The 17,225-nt window shown below is 38.0% G+C and overlaps 1 protein-coding gene across 1 annotated transcript in view; it reads right to left on the bottom strand.

Moving 5' to 3' along the window:
• The window catches only part of BBX (BBX high mobility group box domain containing), a 155,690-nt gene that overhangs the window by 38,721 nt on the left and 99,744 nt on the right, over window positions 1-17,225 (bottom strand). The window contains exons 6-8 of the mRNA XM_068979246.1: window positions 16,986-17,066; window positions 13,882-13,956; window positions 6,301-6,381 (exon numbers count right to left, since the gene is read on the bottom strand). Coding sequence (XP_068835347.1) covers window positions 6,301-6,381; window positions 13,882-13,956; window positions 16,986-17,066 — 237 coding nt within the window. The remainder of the gene's footprint in view (window positions 1-6,300; window positions 6,382-13,881; window positions 13,957-16,985; window positions 17,067-17,225) is intronic.

The following is a 17,225-nucleotide window of genomic DNA, read 5'->3' as shown; positions in this document are numbered from 1 at the left end:
AGTGTATCTGGAGAGGTCCAGCATTCTCTTTCTTCAGCTGCACCGTAACAGATGATTTGCTTCACAAATTGTGATAGAGAAGAAAAGCACAACGCAGATGCATCCAGCAATCCTGTGGCGACTGATTTTCACCTTTCCTCCTGTGCTCAGAGGAACATGGGTCTCTGCTTTCTAAACTCGGCCGTCTACCTAGCTGGCCAGCCCCTCATGTGGACTCTGAGTACTGGATGTCCTCAGTTATCTCTTCTCCCTCAGCATGCTTTTCTGCTTTGGGGCTCCCCCCCAGGTTAACAAACATCCAGCTTTCTCACAGTCAGGCTCCAGGATCACTCAAGGCAAACTTCTGGAAGCCCTTCTCCTACACACTCAAGTTCAGGGCTGGAGTGGTTGCTGACTCCCTTCCCTTCCCTCTGACATAGACTCAGTTGTCAAATCCAGCTGGATCCCCTGTACCCTGCCACCCCCATAGCCAGCAAGTGAATCTCTTCAAGGGCTGCTCTCACCACTGCACTCCCCTGCTCCCAATCGTCAATCACCCTTCATTATTTTCAAGTACAAGTATCTTTGCTTCACACTAAACACCCTCCCAGTTCTGACTTGCAGCGACACTCTACCTTCACCTTGCATAAATCTCCCAGCACAGCCCTGCACTCATGCTCAGCTGATTTACTTGTTGTCACCTACCTATTTCATGTCTGCCTGCCTTTGTCTCTTCACTGTATCTCCCCCATCTCTCTGTTTAATTATGCATAAATCACTATCTCCAGTGTGTATGGCTGGTTAGGTAGAAAAGGCCAGGGGCGGGAAGGAATGAACAAGTGCAAATGGATACTGGCCATGACTACTGGACTCAGAGTCTGGACTCAGTAGGGAAAGGAGAGGACAGTGATATTTGTACCACAAACAGCTCTCTAAGGGGACAGCCACTTATCCGCTCTGACCACCGGTTCTCATGCCAGAGGCTGGTCCAGTGTCTCCAGGCCCTCTATATGCATTTACTTGAAATCTATAATTTTAAAGTATTAGCCACTAATTCGAACGTAAGATATAACACAGGTCAACAAATTGTGGGCCAAACAGAGTATCTCTTAAAGCTGGGTGTGGCCCAAAGGCTGCTAGTTTCAACCTCTGTTCCCCAAGAACTCCTTCAAAGAACCATCTGTCTTCATGCTTCCTCCTCAGTGCTGAGTCCCCAGAGCACTCCAGCTGAATTCACTGCTCCGTTTACTGATTTTACACATTCACTTTGGGTATCACTCCAATTGAGCTTCCTCATCTCATTGCATGATTTCCTGTGAAACCACTTGCACCATTAATTTATTTCTTATCTTCTAACTTTTTATATTTTATCTCCTTACAACTGGAGAACAGGTTCCTAGAGGACAGGAGGTGTATACTATAATTTCCTATAGTCCTCACAGTATCTCCCAAAGTATATTCGCAAACAGGCACTTATTTAAGGGTATAAGATGTATCTCGACAGCTGCAAAAGTAGAATCACTTTTTAAAAAGGAAATATCAGCTCCATGTTTTTGACAGCAGTCTTGAACAATCTGTCATCTTATTCAGCCATACACATATGTGTAGGAGTAAGCTGTCTTCCATAGAGCCTTCTATAACGTGCAAACTCCTGTAACAACTAACTTGCACAGTCTTTTATATTTATCTAAAACAAGTGACAGAATAGCATAGTGTTGAAGATCCCAGGCTGTGGAGAGACTGCCTAGATTTCTGGCGATGCTCTAACACTTCCTGTCCATGTGACCTTAGGTGAATCACAAAACTTCTGTCTTTTTTTTAACTGCGTAAAAGAGGAATGATGATAATACTGACCTCAAAGGACAGGTGTGAGAATTCAATGACTTAATATAAAGTACATAAAAGAGTACCTAACACACTGTAGATAACAGACATTGGTCATTATCATCTTATGATAGATAATAAAAATTACTTGCAGATAAAAAAATTAGAAGTAAAATAGTAATACTTTTAGGCTTATGCTCCAGCCCCTTAACTAAGCATTCCAAACACCAAAACTGGATCTGGAGTTAAGGTCTTCCAATACCACTGATGTCAAAAGAAAGCTCACAGGTTATCTCATTGTACATCCATATGCAGGTAGCGTCAGCTGCCTCACTGTTAACAGCATGGAATAGGCTCTCAGAAACAACTGTTTGCTAGAATAAATGAATAAACTAATCCACTTGCTGTACTGAGCAATTTTAGTAACAGATATCTTTAAGTGTAGCATTTTCTTTGCGAAAATGTACAGATAAAGACATCTCTGTGAGTCTCCAACTAGAGCAACTATTATACACAATGATCTCTAGGAGGATGCTCTGCTGCTCTTTATGTGACCTGACCTAATTAATTTCAAAAGGAAAGGAAACATAATACATTATAGTACCTGTACCAATTAACTGATTAACTGAACAGTATGAACCTCATGGAGGTTCAAACATAGAAGACTGTATTTTTCACAATTCCCTGACCTTAGCAGCACAGTGCCAAATCTCCCTTCCTACCTGGAGTAGATTCCTGAAAAATAACTGGAATAGATCCCAGAATTTTCAGGTCTCTTTCAGCTATTAAAAATCCACCCAATTTAAAATGTCAATCAAATGCCTAAAGCAGAGCCTTCTGCTGGAGGATCTCCCAGCTTGGGTACTGGGAAATGGGGAGGGGTCCTCACAATGAGAAGCAGGCCAATCTAAGTCCCTCTCTGTCTGCTGCCAGCCTCTTTCAGTTTTCTTTTTGCCTGTTAAAGTGGGTGTAAGCACAGCAACAAATATATGCCCACCATATTTCTTGTTTTTCTCCAAGAGAAGAGTTTTCTTGTAGGAAACAGCCTGTTTTTGGGAGGGCTCCTCAACCACTCCCCCCATGCCCAGCTGCAGGAATGAAGCTGGGAAGGGTGAGTGGTTAGATCTTGGGTTGGTTCCTGGCCCTTCCTTCACAAGACATAAAGCCACTGGTTGAAAGGACAGAAGAAGGAATGGTGGAGGTAAAAACAACTACCCCTGGTTACGTTTTTGTTCCTACTAACTCCATGTAAGACTGAATGACCTTGGTAGGGATGTCAAGGACAAAGATGATATACAAAATATTTAATAGGCAGGAGTGCTAAGCAACCAGAAGGGACGTGGTGTCAGGGCTAGAACAGGGTGTTGCAGGCCCCCTGCTGTGCCCTCTAGTTGCTAGGATCCCAGTCTTTTTACCAACAATAGGAGGTGTTTTGGTATTTTAGTACTGGGACAGCTGTCCTGGTGCAAACTAGCTGAACAACACTCCTGTAGTGGGAGTTCCTCAGACTGTCAAATGAACGATCAGACAGTCCCAGGCCAGCCCTCTCCCCATGACTGGCGCATGGCCTCTTGCCTGATCAAGTTGAACTACCTTCTACTTGTTCATTTGTCCCTGGAAAACAAATGCATCCTTGCAATGCCAGGAGAGAGAGCACAGCAAGCTGTTCTAAGTCTCTCCTGCTGTTGATTTCCTCTGGTTCTCTTTTTGCTTGGTCAGAGAGGAGAAGGCAGCAGCAATAAATCAACATCTAAGACGTTGCTTGCTTCTTGCCAAACCATGAGAAGACACTTCTTCACTCAGTCTGTAACAGGGTTTCTCTCAAAGCTGTCTTCACTGTGTTTGACAGAGGCCAGGGGTGAAGAAGAGGAAGTACTCTGCTTTCCTCCACAGGATAAGGAGAAAAGCCATGATACTCCAGTGACTGCCCAGCCTGTGACACCCCACCCCTGGGGTTAGGGTGGGGACAAGAAGGAAAACCCCTGGGGTGGTCGATCGGATGGCAGCTGGGTTAGGCTGTCTCTTTATAAATCCTTCGAGAAGATCTGGCCCAAACTGAAGGTGGCTTGTTGGTGGCTTTCCCTCTGGAATGTGTGAATTTAAAGCTATTCTTTAGGATTTCTGACAACAGCAACAATTTGGGCCACAGGAAAAATTCTCTTCAATACCCTGTCATGCTTATCTAAAGAGGTACCTGAAATAATTAAATATTATATTCTTTTCAAGAAAAGATGAACATCAACTACACAAGGAAGAAAAAAATAACTGAGGAAGCATATTTCCACTGGTGATTATTTGAAGATGCTGATTAATCCATTGTGCACATATTTATGTTAAATTACAAACTGGGAAGGCTTTAGGATGTTATTCTAAAACACACTCTATTAGCATAATGGCATCATATTCATGTGGTGCAAATAATAATGTGAGATTTTCTCAGTAAATAATTTTTTACTGACCCTGTGTTATCAAAAGCATATATTTTTACTCAGATCTTATATGAAACTAAGTCTGAGTATAAGCTGATTTGCTATATAATTGCAATAGGCTTACTGCAGTCATTTTACCCCTTTAAATTACGACACCAGCACTGAAACATCTGTTAGACCATAGCATCTGTTTCATATTTGGGATGCATCCCTACAAATTAGAAGAGTGTTCTTTTTAATGAGCTCTGATTTAATGGGGAATCCTTTTTTTTTTTAATGACTGTTGTGCCAAAGAAAGAAAATGAGAAGACAAATTTTCATTGCTCTAGCACCCCCCCACAGCAAAGCACCTCTAAGGCCCATACATTTCCAATACAAAACTATCTAATAAATGTATATTTACATTGAAAGTTAGTTTGTTTTATAGATTGAAAGTTGAACGTGTTAGTTATTCAGTTGTGTCTGACTTTGCGACCCCATGGACTGTAGCCCACCAGGCTCCTCTGTCCATGGAATTCTCTAGGGAATGGGAAGTCATTCCTTTCTCCACGGAATCTTCCCAACCCAGGGATGGAACCCAAGTCTCCGGCATCGCAGGCAGATTCTTTACTATCTCAGCCACCAAGGACAGATTAGTGCTGTTTAATATTTAAAAGATCGTATGTATAAGTTTGTGTATATATATAAACACAATCCTCCCCCACAGGAGGAGCCAAAATGGCTATACACTCATATAATTTAAGAAAAATAATTATTTCTTTCAAATAAATTATTTTGACAAACTATATAGTCTTAGATACTTGACAAATTTATGACCTCATCGTCTCCCTGCTTATGAAGACATGGTTACAACTCTAAAGGCACACTCATTGCCAGATCTTTACCACTTTAGTTCTAACAGAAATAGTACCTTGCTACTGACTTACCCAGTTCTTTTAAAAACTACTCCCTGTGGTCTCCCTAAGTTTTCTAGTTATTCCTAGCCCTCTATTTTGAGTCTGAATTTGTCTTATACAAGAAGCATGTCAGCTTCATGTCAGATACAACTGGGTTAGTTTGTCCCACTGTTTACATACTTTACTGTTTATGCTTCTAATTTGGATCTGGCTGGACTTAGATAGTTAAAATTCCTAAATTTTAATGACACAAGCTACCATAAAATTTAGAAAATGACAGGCTGTCCCATTAAGTTCAATAAACTCAAAATAATTTATCACAAACACACACACACACTCAGAAGAAACAAATGGACTGGAAGGAAGACAGAAAAAAAAGAGAGAAAGTTTAATGAGAGATATTTGGTTACCCATTTTGTACCTCCTAATTTGTTTCACTGAAAGAGAAAACCACTACAACAGTGTCTGGTGCTAAAGACATTTGTCCTACACGTTCCCTTTAAGGCAGAGTGGTCACAATTTGGCAAAGGAAGTCCCCCTCTTGCCCACCCCAGTAACAATCACTTCCGGCGTCTTCTTCCCCGCCTGTCCCCAACAAGTGAGAGTTCTGTCCTTCACAGGCTTTACAAAAACATCTTTTTCACTCAACCAAAGGAATAGTAGCATTTTATATCCATGTCACATCAAATGCACAACTGAGAGATGCTATAAAACCAGACTTTAGAACATGTCATTTGAGTTCTTCACTAAAAAAGCCCCCCAAATTAAAACATCAACTACCTGATTTAAAAGTAGTGCTTTCCAGAGATTTATAGATGTTATTAATATAAGAGAATCAGAGAAGAGGAAAATTACCTAGACCATTTTTCTGGGTTTAGGATGGACTTACTTTATCAATCTGAGAGAGACAAAAACTGACTTTATTTTAAAATACTATCTGTGAAAGGATTTTGCTATTTCCCTGGATAACCTTTTTCAATGCTTGATGACTTTTAGTAGCAAAAGTCCACTTTCCTTAAATTAAAGATGAACCCCTCTCATTGTTGAAAATTATATACAACACACATTATGGTCACAGGTGAGATAGTTCAGTTTAGGTAACATTGTTATGATTAACTTTTTTGTGACTTCAACCACTGCAGATTTATTGCAATGTATTCTTAGAAACTTGCCTCAGCCAGTTGAAAGAGTGCAGACTTTCCACAGCGTTTTACAGGTTCAGCACCACCCAAGTGTGAAGTGTTTGAAGAAATCTATATGAAAAACAATTCATATAAAGAATATTAATTGTGATATCAGAATTTTTGCTCTCCATTCACACCCATTCAGGAATTTTCCTTAGTTTATAAGAATATCATTGCTTTCAAGTGTCAAATAACTTAAATGTGTTAGGTTTGGGATTGTAATTTTGAAACCAATGTTAGTAAATAACCTCAAAAATAGCAACAAAAAAACCAGGTGTGACTTGGATGGCTGTTGGACGATAAGAAGTATGAGTATTCCAGGCTTTAAATTTAACTCTATAACCTTAAAACAAGTTATACATTTCTACTTTCATATAAACACCAACTCAGCAACTGGTCATATAGAAAAGAGATTTAGTGTCATTTCACATTCAACAAAAAGCAATTAGCTAATTTTTTGTTGAAATACATTTGGGATCCCTGTGAAAAGATAGCAACAAGGCAGTCAACAAATATTTTTCTGAGAATTGAAGAGAAATGTGTTAGGCAATATGACAAGACCTGGTGAAGCGAAGTCTTATATAAAATACTAGCAGTAGCACTTAAGAGTATGCTCTAAAGTACAAAGATTAACTGTGAAGACCACAAATCTCAGTAAGCACATCAACATACACACACCATTACATGGTGACTGCATGCTCTTCTTCAAATTTTGTAAAACTGCAACTGGGCACAGTTGCAACAATGAACAGCACTGTCCTATCTCATTTTTATAGGAAGACTTAATTTCTAATTTCGAGCTTAACTCAGTAAAGAGTTGAGAAGGACATATATTGTTAAGGATCTTTACAAAGAAGTCTTCTCCTAGAGAAATTCTGTCATCATTAGAGCAGCTAACAATATTCCTCATGATTGGGAATTCTTTCTCAGTTTAAGACAGGTATTTCTCAGTTCAGTTTAGGAGGCAAATCTGCCTTGTGATGATATCCTTACAGGTGACCCCAGGCCCAACAGGGAATATCATGGAGCTGTCCCCCCAGGAGAGACTGGGGGCTTCATTACTGCTAGAGAAAATTCTCCCTAGAAAATTCTCCCTGCTGAATAAGAGGCTTTTGTTGAGGCAAATATCTGATAAGCCACCTGGATCATTTAGAAAGGGCTAGTTTAAGTTTTAGGGGATTTCTCCTCCTGGGTGCTATCTATCATTTTTGATAGTCCTTCCCTATTCATCCCACTCACTTCCTTTTTCTTTAGATCAACTTAGGGGCTGAAGCTTTCTAAAGATTTTCCTCTGGCTGAATTTTCTCTGATATATGTCACTTCTACTTTTTCTAGACAAGGTGAATTCAATTACTAACCTTATCATTAGACTAAGAAAACAAACACATTTAATACAATTACTAACTTGGGAGTAACTTGACTAGTCACATGAACCCACACTGTATTAATAGAAAGGACATGGCTTTTGTGTGAGACAAACAAGCCTTCATTACTTTTTGTTGTGTGGACTGAAGGAAATAATTAAGACCACATCTTCACCTTCAAAACAGAAACACTATATGCCCCGTATTCCTTTTGTGAAGATGACATGTTATGTTAGTAAAGAGTCTGGCCCAGTGCTCAGCCCATATTATGCCCTCAATCAACAGTACAATTATTAGTTATAAGGATTTATCATTATTAACACTAATAAACTCTTAATACAATCCCCCCAAATTAGCTACAGATTGAAACTAGAATAAAGTGAAAAATTGCAACCTCAAAGGTTAATTATTAAATTTAATAATCTGTAGAATATTAAATTTGTCACATAATCATATAATACCCTCAAGAGCACAATAAGCTCGGTGACGCTGCAACACACAGCTTGACAGTTTTCTAGCTCTTCCACTGGCTCCCCCTGCTGTCGCGTTTATTGCTGTAGGTTTAGACTCCCTGACGCGCCCTGTGTGTGTGTGTGTGTGTGTTCAATACCACAAAGCCTATGTGTGTGTGTGTGTGTGTGTGTGTGTGTTCAATACCACAAAGCCTATGTGTGTGTGTGTTCAATACCACAAAGCCTATGTTGGTGTGTAGGTTCACTGTGTGTGTGTCTGTGTGTGTGTGTGTCTGTGTGTGTGTGTGTCTGTGTGTTCAATACCACAAAGCCTATGTGGGTGTGTAGGTTCACTACCACAAAGCCTGTGCCAAATGACTGCATGGCACACCCAGAGGGTCAGTGAAGAACTTCTGACCACACAGATCCATTACCTGTCAGCTGAGTTCACATGCAGTGTTCTGCGTAGAGGCTTGAGAATGGTTCCTTGCCTTGCAAAAGAAACCACTGCCTAATGTTTAGTAAGCACTATTTTTCCTCAGTATCTAAAAGTATTTTTACCTATCTGTAGGTACAGGGCAGTATTTTAAATGCTCAATGTTGCTATAAGCCTGATTTCCAAAGGATCATGCTGGTAGGGGGTGTATCAATGTATTTTAGCGGCCCAACGTTTCTAGAATCACCTAACAATAAAAATTTCATGGAATGACTCAACAGTAAGATATACTTTCTATAAAAATGCCTTTTGGCTTCTTAACTGGGGGAAGGGGTTGGAACTTATGTTACTGTCTGCAGCACTGGGCATGGCTGACCTTTGTCTTGAGAGTCTTCTCTGGATTTCCAATACTGCAGACTATCTCTAAGGTCTCTCCTTGCTGTTCTTTCTTGGTTCTCCCTTTCTATAGTGAGCCCTTAAATGTCCTCCCTCAGGGTTCTGTCTTAGGGCCCTCTGTCTTCTGCTTTATACTTTTTCTCTCAGTAATCTCATCTGCTTCTAATATAAACATAGCTTATGTAATGCTGACTTGTTATACTATTGTTCATTTCCTTGTATTCTTTTTTTTCCTATTTGAGGGACATCCACATCCTTTCAAGTAAGAATAATATAGCTAAAACATGTCTTTCAGTGACAGGTCTGCCAGTGGAGGGAAGTGCATGTTATGTTGCCCTCCTGGGTAGGGGGCAGTAGTGGGCCATACTGCATGGTAAGTTTGGGGCTATGTTTTTTTATTTTCCTCACATTGGATGGGGCTTGCTAATCTGTTTATTCCACTGTAGTCTCTCCTCTGTCTATTAAATAATGTTCTGATAAACAGGGTGGGTATTAAAAGTATGTGACATACAGCAAAACTGCAAGAAAAATGATCACCCTCGTTAAACTGCTATTTTTATAGCTGCCTGAGGTAGGGGAGCACATCAAGGAAAGAGGTGGCAAAGATCAAAAGCAAATTAGGCAGAAGCCTTCTGGAGTTATAACAGGTATCACAAACACTGTAGTCTGGGAGGAAATGACCAACAATTGTTGAGTGAATAAATGAATCAAAGAACAAACGAACAATATGACGTAATTGGTCTTCCTTATCTTAAAAGAAATATTAATTCTTCCAATAAAACATGGAAAACTTTCATACCGATGAGCTCCAGTGTGAGCATATGGAATCTGTGTCAAGTATAACATTCTGTAACATATTGGGCACGCCATCATAAAAATGATTACTTTAAAACGTAGTCTGGGAGGAAATGACCAACAATTGTTGAGTGAATAAATGAATCAAAGAACGAACAATATGACGTAATTGGTCTTCCTTATCTTAAAAGAAATATTAATTCTTCCAATAAAACATGGAAAACTTTCACACCGATGAGCTCCAGTGTGAGCATATGGAATCTGTGTCAAGTATAACATTCTGTAACATATTGGGCACGCCATCATAAAAATGAATACTTTAAAACTGCACCAATTTGCTTATATCCAAGAGTGACAATACCTTGGAGAGATTACGATTGTATTTACATTAGCAAATGAAAAATCTTCTAAGGGAAGTCTTAGTGTTCAAATGTATCTGTTTAAATTGTCCAGATTAGCTCCCTGTCTTCAAAGTAAACACGCAATTTTTCAACATAAAGGCATACTCCAGGTGTAAGAATCAGCCACTCAGCAGAGAAGAGAATATGTGGACCGGTCATGGCTTTCAGAATTGTTAAATAATGGATAATAATGGATGTTAAACAACTCCCTTCTGGCATTACGTTTGGTCATTAGTCTTCAGTAAATGAGATCTAAACAGTGACAGATGTGTCAATCTACACGTAAACAACAAAAAATGCAGAGAGGAAACTCATTTTGACCAACTTAACGGATCAGAGTCTGGAAACAGTGACGGCTCTTCAGATGGGCCAAGTGGAATCTTGATGAATTACAGCCATCAATATGGAAGGGGAGACAGGCTGAAATGTGAGGAAAACAGGTTCTATACTCTGTATTTCTTTCTATATCTTGTAAAGCAGATATATTTTTCTCCCTTAAAATGTACACATTTATAAAGAACCTACAAGCAAAATGTTCTTTATTTAGTTTCATGGTTCCATGCAGGTTACTTTAATGGGTTTTAAAATTATCAGATTTGGTTCAGAAGGAAAAGATATCCTTCTCAGCTTGTGAGACAGAGACCCAAGACTTGACATACAAGAAAAAATATATTCATTTAAAGAAATGCCCTGGGTTAACTGTTTTTTAAAAAGTGTGTTTCTAGGATAATTGTATTACACAATAAATGACCAACCTCTTCCTGGAGTTATGAAGACTTGTAAATGAAATTAACACTAAGGGTCTCTAAGAATTTTGCAAGCCTGATCTTAAGGGCATTTACAAAGCAAAACATTCTTCAACAGAAAACTGTTGCCTAAATGATATAAGCATTTTTCTCTAAGTGTATATAATAGGACCAAGAATCTCTCAGAAAAGGGATGAGGGTTATAATGTGGCCCATTGGGCAAATTTTTATTATCTGCCCATTTCCTCCTCACTTAATCCTTTCCCTGTAAGTTCCCAGAGATACCAGAAGTGCCTTAACAATGCTGATTTAATAACTTGTGGTAAAAATTACCACCTATAGAGCAGTGATCTCAAACTGCAGTTCCCTAAGAGGAAACCTGTTGAAAATGCAAATTGTCAGTCCCACTGAAGACTTACTAAATAAGAAACTTTGGGGGTAGAGTTCAGCAATCTGTGTTTGAACAAGTCTTTGAGGGAACTCTGATGTGTTTCAAAGTTGGAGAGCCTCTAGTAAAGACTAATTAGAACAAGAATTTCAAAAGCCTTTTTGTTTTCTCAAAGGTGATGGGTGTTTTATGAAATAATTATAAAAGTTTTAGGGATACGATCACAGTAATTATAGGCTATTCTATTTCTACCGTAATAAATACACTCATAGCAGATCTTAGTAGATAATTTAATCAGTCCATCTAGTTAGTATAGCTTAGATTTGAATAAACCAGTGCAATACTCGGCTGACAATATGGTCAGATCATAACATGAGAGAGATTGAAACTTAAGAGTTCTCTTCGGTCAGCTGAGGAAAGTGACTGGAGGTTATATATATCCTTAGAGAACCCTGTATTTTAGTATACTTCTCTTATATAATCATATATAGCATTTACAATTAAATAGCTAAGTACATAATAATTTAATCTGCTTAGGAATTGTAAGGGCTCTTAATTATCAATCTATACAAAATAAAACCAGGAAAAATAATACACAGAGTTTAGATGAGAACTGTATTTGATTCCAAAGCAGAACATTTTATTTTGGTTTTCCATCGTGCATGCCTTCCTCTGTTAAGGCCTTGAAACAAGTCCTATGAAGTTTTGAAATTAATCTTTTTTAAAGCTTCCTCAAATCTTATACATGCATGGTCAGAAATGCTCAGAAGACAAATGCCACTGTGTATAGAGAACTGATATCTGGAAATGTCTTCCTGCACAATTCCTAAGGAAAGAGAGGTTCTTTACTAGGAAAAACAAAAACAAAAAAACTTTCTTTTTGAGGAGTGAGTGTATAGAACAAATTAATTCAAAAGAAGCATGGGATCTCGTTCTCCAGAGTCGAGAGACAGTGGCTGCTTCACCTTCACGTCGCTTCCTAGAGCGGCCCAGGGATTCAGGACACCTAATAAATCTGATGGTGCTATCACTTAAAAACAAGAACCACACTCTGAGTGACAGGACCTGTTAGAAATGCATCAGCTGAGATATGCTATACAAACATTTTTAATTAAATTGAAAACTCTTGGTAAATAATGCATACGTAAATATCAGATGTGTCAAAGACAAGCCTCAACCTTTCTAATATTCATGAGTACAGAATTTAAATATATGCCAAATAAACTGTGTTTGGAAGGAACTGTTTCTAAAAAGTTTGATGGAGCCAATCAGGTACCAACACTAAAAACATTTATAGTCATGTCAAAATTCTTTTTTATCTTTGAAAAAATTATTAGTATCAAGTAAATGGATATCAACGACTAGAGGAGAGCAAGGAAATATAAAACGAAACTATTCCCCTGACAGTGAAAATACCAGCCTGTTTATCATAATGAAAAATTATGATAAAATCTTAATTTATTCAGATTCATCAAGCAAATTGTTCTTAGTGAAATGATACCATTATATGATATTCTGGTTACCACTTTTATAGAATAGCCCTCAACAACTATAGCAGCACTATGACAGAGAAGTCTTACAGATAAGCAAGCCAACTGGTAGGATCTAGTTGTGCTGGTTGACACAAGTGTCCCAAGAAGAAGCAGCATTTAAAAAAACACTGTTAGAGCTAAAAGTAATTTTTTCTCATTTTCAAAGTAAGATGCTGGGTTTTCTCCTGCCAAAAGGATATCATTTTACATTTCATTTATGAAGCACTCTTTATGCAAATGAATAAAAAGTGATTCAGTACATCAATATTAAACAGAACAGTCTTGCTTGTCATTTTCTCTCAACCCTATAAAAAATTGCTTAGTTTATGATATGCATTTTTGGTTGAAATTAATAAAAAGGAAAACGGGGAAAAACCTAAAGGAGATGGTATCTTACTTTTGCAAAAGGGATATATTTTATTATTTGTCACATAGTGCTTATTAGAAACGAGCATATGATTGAGGCCAGGGCTTTTGTGGCAAAATAAAGAATATCAGATTGCCTTCTCATCATACCAACCAAGAAAATGCTCTGCAGGGTGTGCTCTCTCTCTCTGGCTGACAATCCAGGGAAATCTGAGATCCTGCAAGAGTTGACCTGACCTAAGCCTGGGATTAAACGCTAATATAAATACTGGCTGAAGCTACATCACAGTATAATCTAACAGGTCGTATTCACCCTGCATTCACTGTGAGACGCATTCATCAACAACAGCATCTAATTTCGCTACTGGAAAATTTAATAAATAAATTGGAATACTATGACCTTCATGGTGATAATTTTCCTAAGCTTTTAAAGCAAGTTAAAAACAAGGCAAAATGAAATAAATGAAAAACTGTTATTCTGGATGAACTCTTTAGTCAACGTTTATAAAATCTGGAGATGATCTATGATTATAGAAAAGCAGCAGAAAGCAATAAACAGTCTGCCATGTATATTCTGTTAGTAATGGCAAGAGGCATGCCTGAAGGTCTCTATAGGTGACAAAATTCTATTCCAATACTTTCTGCACTCAGTAAATTTTCTGAACCCAAAATATATATTAAAAAAAGCCATACCTCTGCAAACTGAAACAAGGCTGATGCTTGACACTGTTTCGAAGGAGCATCAGGGTGGGATGTACTTGAAGATATCTGAAAGGAAACATGTAATTTTTAAAGCACAAGGACATTTTTTCCATAACAGACTAATAGATCTGCCATATATTTCCCCTGTAGACACTGATAAAGACTAAGACATGAGTCATCACCCTCAATCCCTTTTAGAAAAACAGTATCAATGATAAATGAAGACAAAGGCCATGTTTCTAAAAACAGACGTGGCAAGAAGAAAAAAGACTGAGTTTGGCTCATTTGCCATGTCTCTTGAACGGGTATCAGATGTGTACCAAACAGCAGTTGAGGAGACCTATACTGATAGACTTATTTCAGTGATTTTTTAAAAATATAATATTAAATGTTGGAAGCTGCAAGTAAAATCTCTCTCTTACTTACAGCACTCCCTTTAAGCTGTTCTCTGCTTAGAGGCGGCTCTGAGACTGTGTTGGGGACACAAACCATGCGGGTCAGAGTATCTGGGATTGAAGCTTAGCTCTGCTACTCACCAGCTACAAGACCTTGGGCAGCTCAACTAATCTCTTGAGACTTATTTTACCCAATTGTAAGTTGATGGTGATGATAATCCCCATTTTATAGGATTATGGTGAGAAGAAAATAAGTCACAGAAAACACTGCCTGGTATGGAACCAGAATTCAATAAACTGTTTACTGAATATGAATAGTGTTTTTTTCCTTTATAACACCATGCATCCTCCCACCCACCACTGCCCCCTGCACCCACCCACACACAACCCTCAGATCTCTGACAGTAGATAGGGGATTCTGTTACACCATCCTTGATTCAACTAGGAGAACTTTCATTCCTACCTACTAGTGCTTATTCAAACTTCATTAAAGGTTTCCTCTGAGGGCCAAGTATTTCTAAAGGAAATACTTCTCAAGGATGTTTTGAAGCCAAGCCAGTCATTAATTTGGTTTCAAAGTGAACAGACCTTCTATCTAGCTACAAAATTGGGTGAAAACGAGTCACAAAAGCAGAAAGTATAGGCACTATAAATTCAGCCCATTCCCAGTCCCCCAAAAGTTTCTTCAATTAACTGTGCCCACTGACTCCATCAAAGGCAACTTACTAAGCAATACATGCACCTGGACCATAACTCTTCATAAGAATTCATAGGAATCATTTCTTCATTTTAATCAAATTAAGTTGGTTAGAAAGAGAATGGAGCCAGTTCGTGATACAACATTGAAGCCACTTTTAGAGATAAGGAATAATTAGAAGAGAGAACTGATTGAATTATTGACTCTATTTACAGCTGAAGGCACTAGGAAAATTTTCATTTCACTGTATTTTTTAATCAAACAAGCATTTTTAGAATCAATCTCAGTAAAAAAGATCTCCCATATCCTATTTAACAAACTAGATATATACAAATGGTCATAAATGGCTAAGATAAAACCAAGTACTCTGAAGACACTTGACGATAAATTTGTAGAACTCTTCTTGGTCAAATCATGAAACCTATCATTTCAGAAGACCTCCATATGAGAGCTGTGACAGATTGCAGATATGAATCCATAAAGATGTCCTGGGAATTACAGACCTACAGTCTATCATTTAAACTTATAAAAGTCATGTCTTATTTCAGACATGACTTCTCACTTCTACCAACCCTCCATAAAAGTTAAAGAAAACAAATAGTTTGTGTAAGGGGAAATATATGCCCTTCAAAGTTTAAATCAGAGAGTAAACCAAATAGAACCAGTGGTATAAACCATCTAGATTTCTGAAAAGCACTTCACAAGTTTTTAAATAAAAGGAGGTTTCTACAAATTAATATTGAGTAGAGGAGATTCTGACATGAATAGCGAGCTTCTGAAGAAATGGCAGGCTAGGGTCAAGGGTATCTTTGGACTCTTTAGTTTGCTATACTAACCAAAAAAAGTGCACATGTGTCAAAATACCAAAAATTTCATATGAAATCTGAGAGATTTCACTAGATCTTCAGGGGCTCAGGGATCACTAGTTAAGAATCTCTGCTTTCAAAGCCGGCACTAACATTATTTAATGTGTATAAAACTATGTTTAAAAGGGAGTGCAGACGGAACACTCTACTATATTAAATTCTTGAGGAAACAATATACAAGACAATTAGAATTCATGGCACACCTCACAGAGAGCAGACAGGAAAGTGATAGGTAAGGAGCATTATGTGAGCAAATATATAACATAATATTCTGGTGATATCAGCAGGACACTTAGGCATATTACCAACAATGTCATAAAAGGAATGACCTAATATGCCAGCATGAAAAGTAATTGTCGATGACATGTTGAGAACCACCAGGAAAGGACACTAGAGGAGGAAAAAAGTCTGAAACTAAACATATTTCCTCCTTGTACAAAACTGTACCACCAGGGGCAAACATTAGGAGGGATGACAGTTTGAGAGAAGGTCTAGTGAAAGACAATTCAAATGATCAAGGGAGGGCCATGTGGTTTAACGCTCAGAAAAAATTAATCAATGATGGCTCCATATTGAGTTCCAGGGTAAAAGCAGACATTTGGGGAAGCAGTCTTAACCTTTAGACTTGATATCAAGGATAATGTGCTTTCTACATCATCTGTATGTTAGAGACATACTGAGCCAAACAGGTCTAACATTAAGACATAAGACTTTGAAAACTGCCAACTGTATGCTGAAGTTTCAATTAAGAGCAAAGTGTATGGAAAATAAATAAAACAGGAATGCACTGCCAATAACCATGAGACAATTCTATCTTCTGATTCAATACCTGTCAAATTAACACCTGATAAATAAGTTCTAACAATAATTCAATTATATTCCTAACTTCCCTAGCCCTGAATAAAAATTAGTGATGAGGTTTAAGGGAAATAACATTTAGTATGAGTTAATAACACGTTTATAGAAATATCTTTATTCCTTAATTAAGAGACTCTAGAGTTTCAAAATTTATTTTCCCATTTATGATTATCTGATCTAAGAACGATGAGTTCTTCATTGCTTCAAGTTACTGTCATCAGCCAAAATTGAAGCTCACTTTACCATTTAATTAAGTATAGATTGCAACATGTATATTACCTCAGCAAACTGAAATAATGGTGACTTCTGACGCAATTCAGAGGATTCTGAAACATCAGGCCTGCAGGTGCCAGAGGAGATCTGAAACAAAAAAAGGTGGTATGAGGCATCACACAGATAGCTCCTGAACGACAACAGAGGACAAATGTCACCTAAAACATCCCTATTTAAGGAAGGAATGGTTTTCATTCCCAAATTTAAGGCAGTACTGTGAAAAAAAGACAGTTATATTCTGCAAAG

This window comes from Capricornis sumatraensis, chromosome 1 (assembly GCF_032405125.1).
Source record: "Capricornis sumatraensis isolate serow.1 chromosome 1, serow.2, whole genome shotgun sequence".
NCBI lineage: Eukaryota > Metazoa > Chordata > Mammalia > Artiodactyla > Bovidae > Capricornis > Capricornis sumatraensis.
The sequence above is the reverse complement of the archived record's forward strand: the minus strand, read 5'-3'. Positions and strand labels throughout refer to the sequence as shown.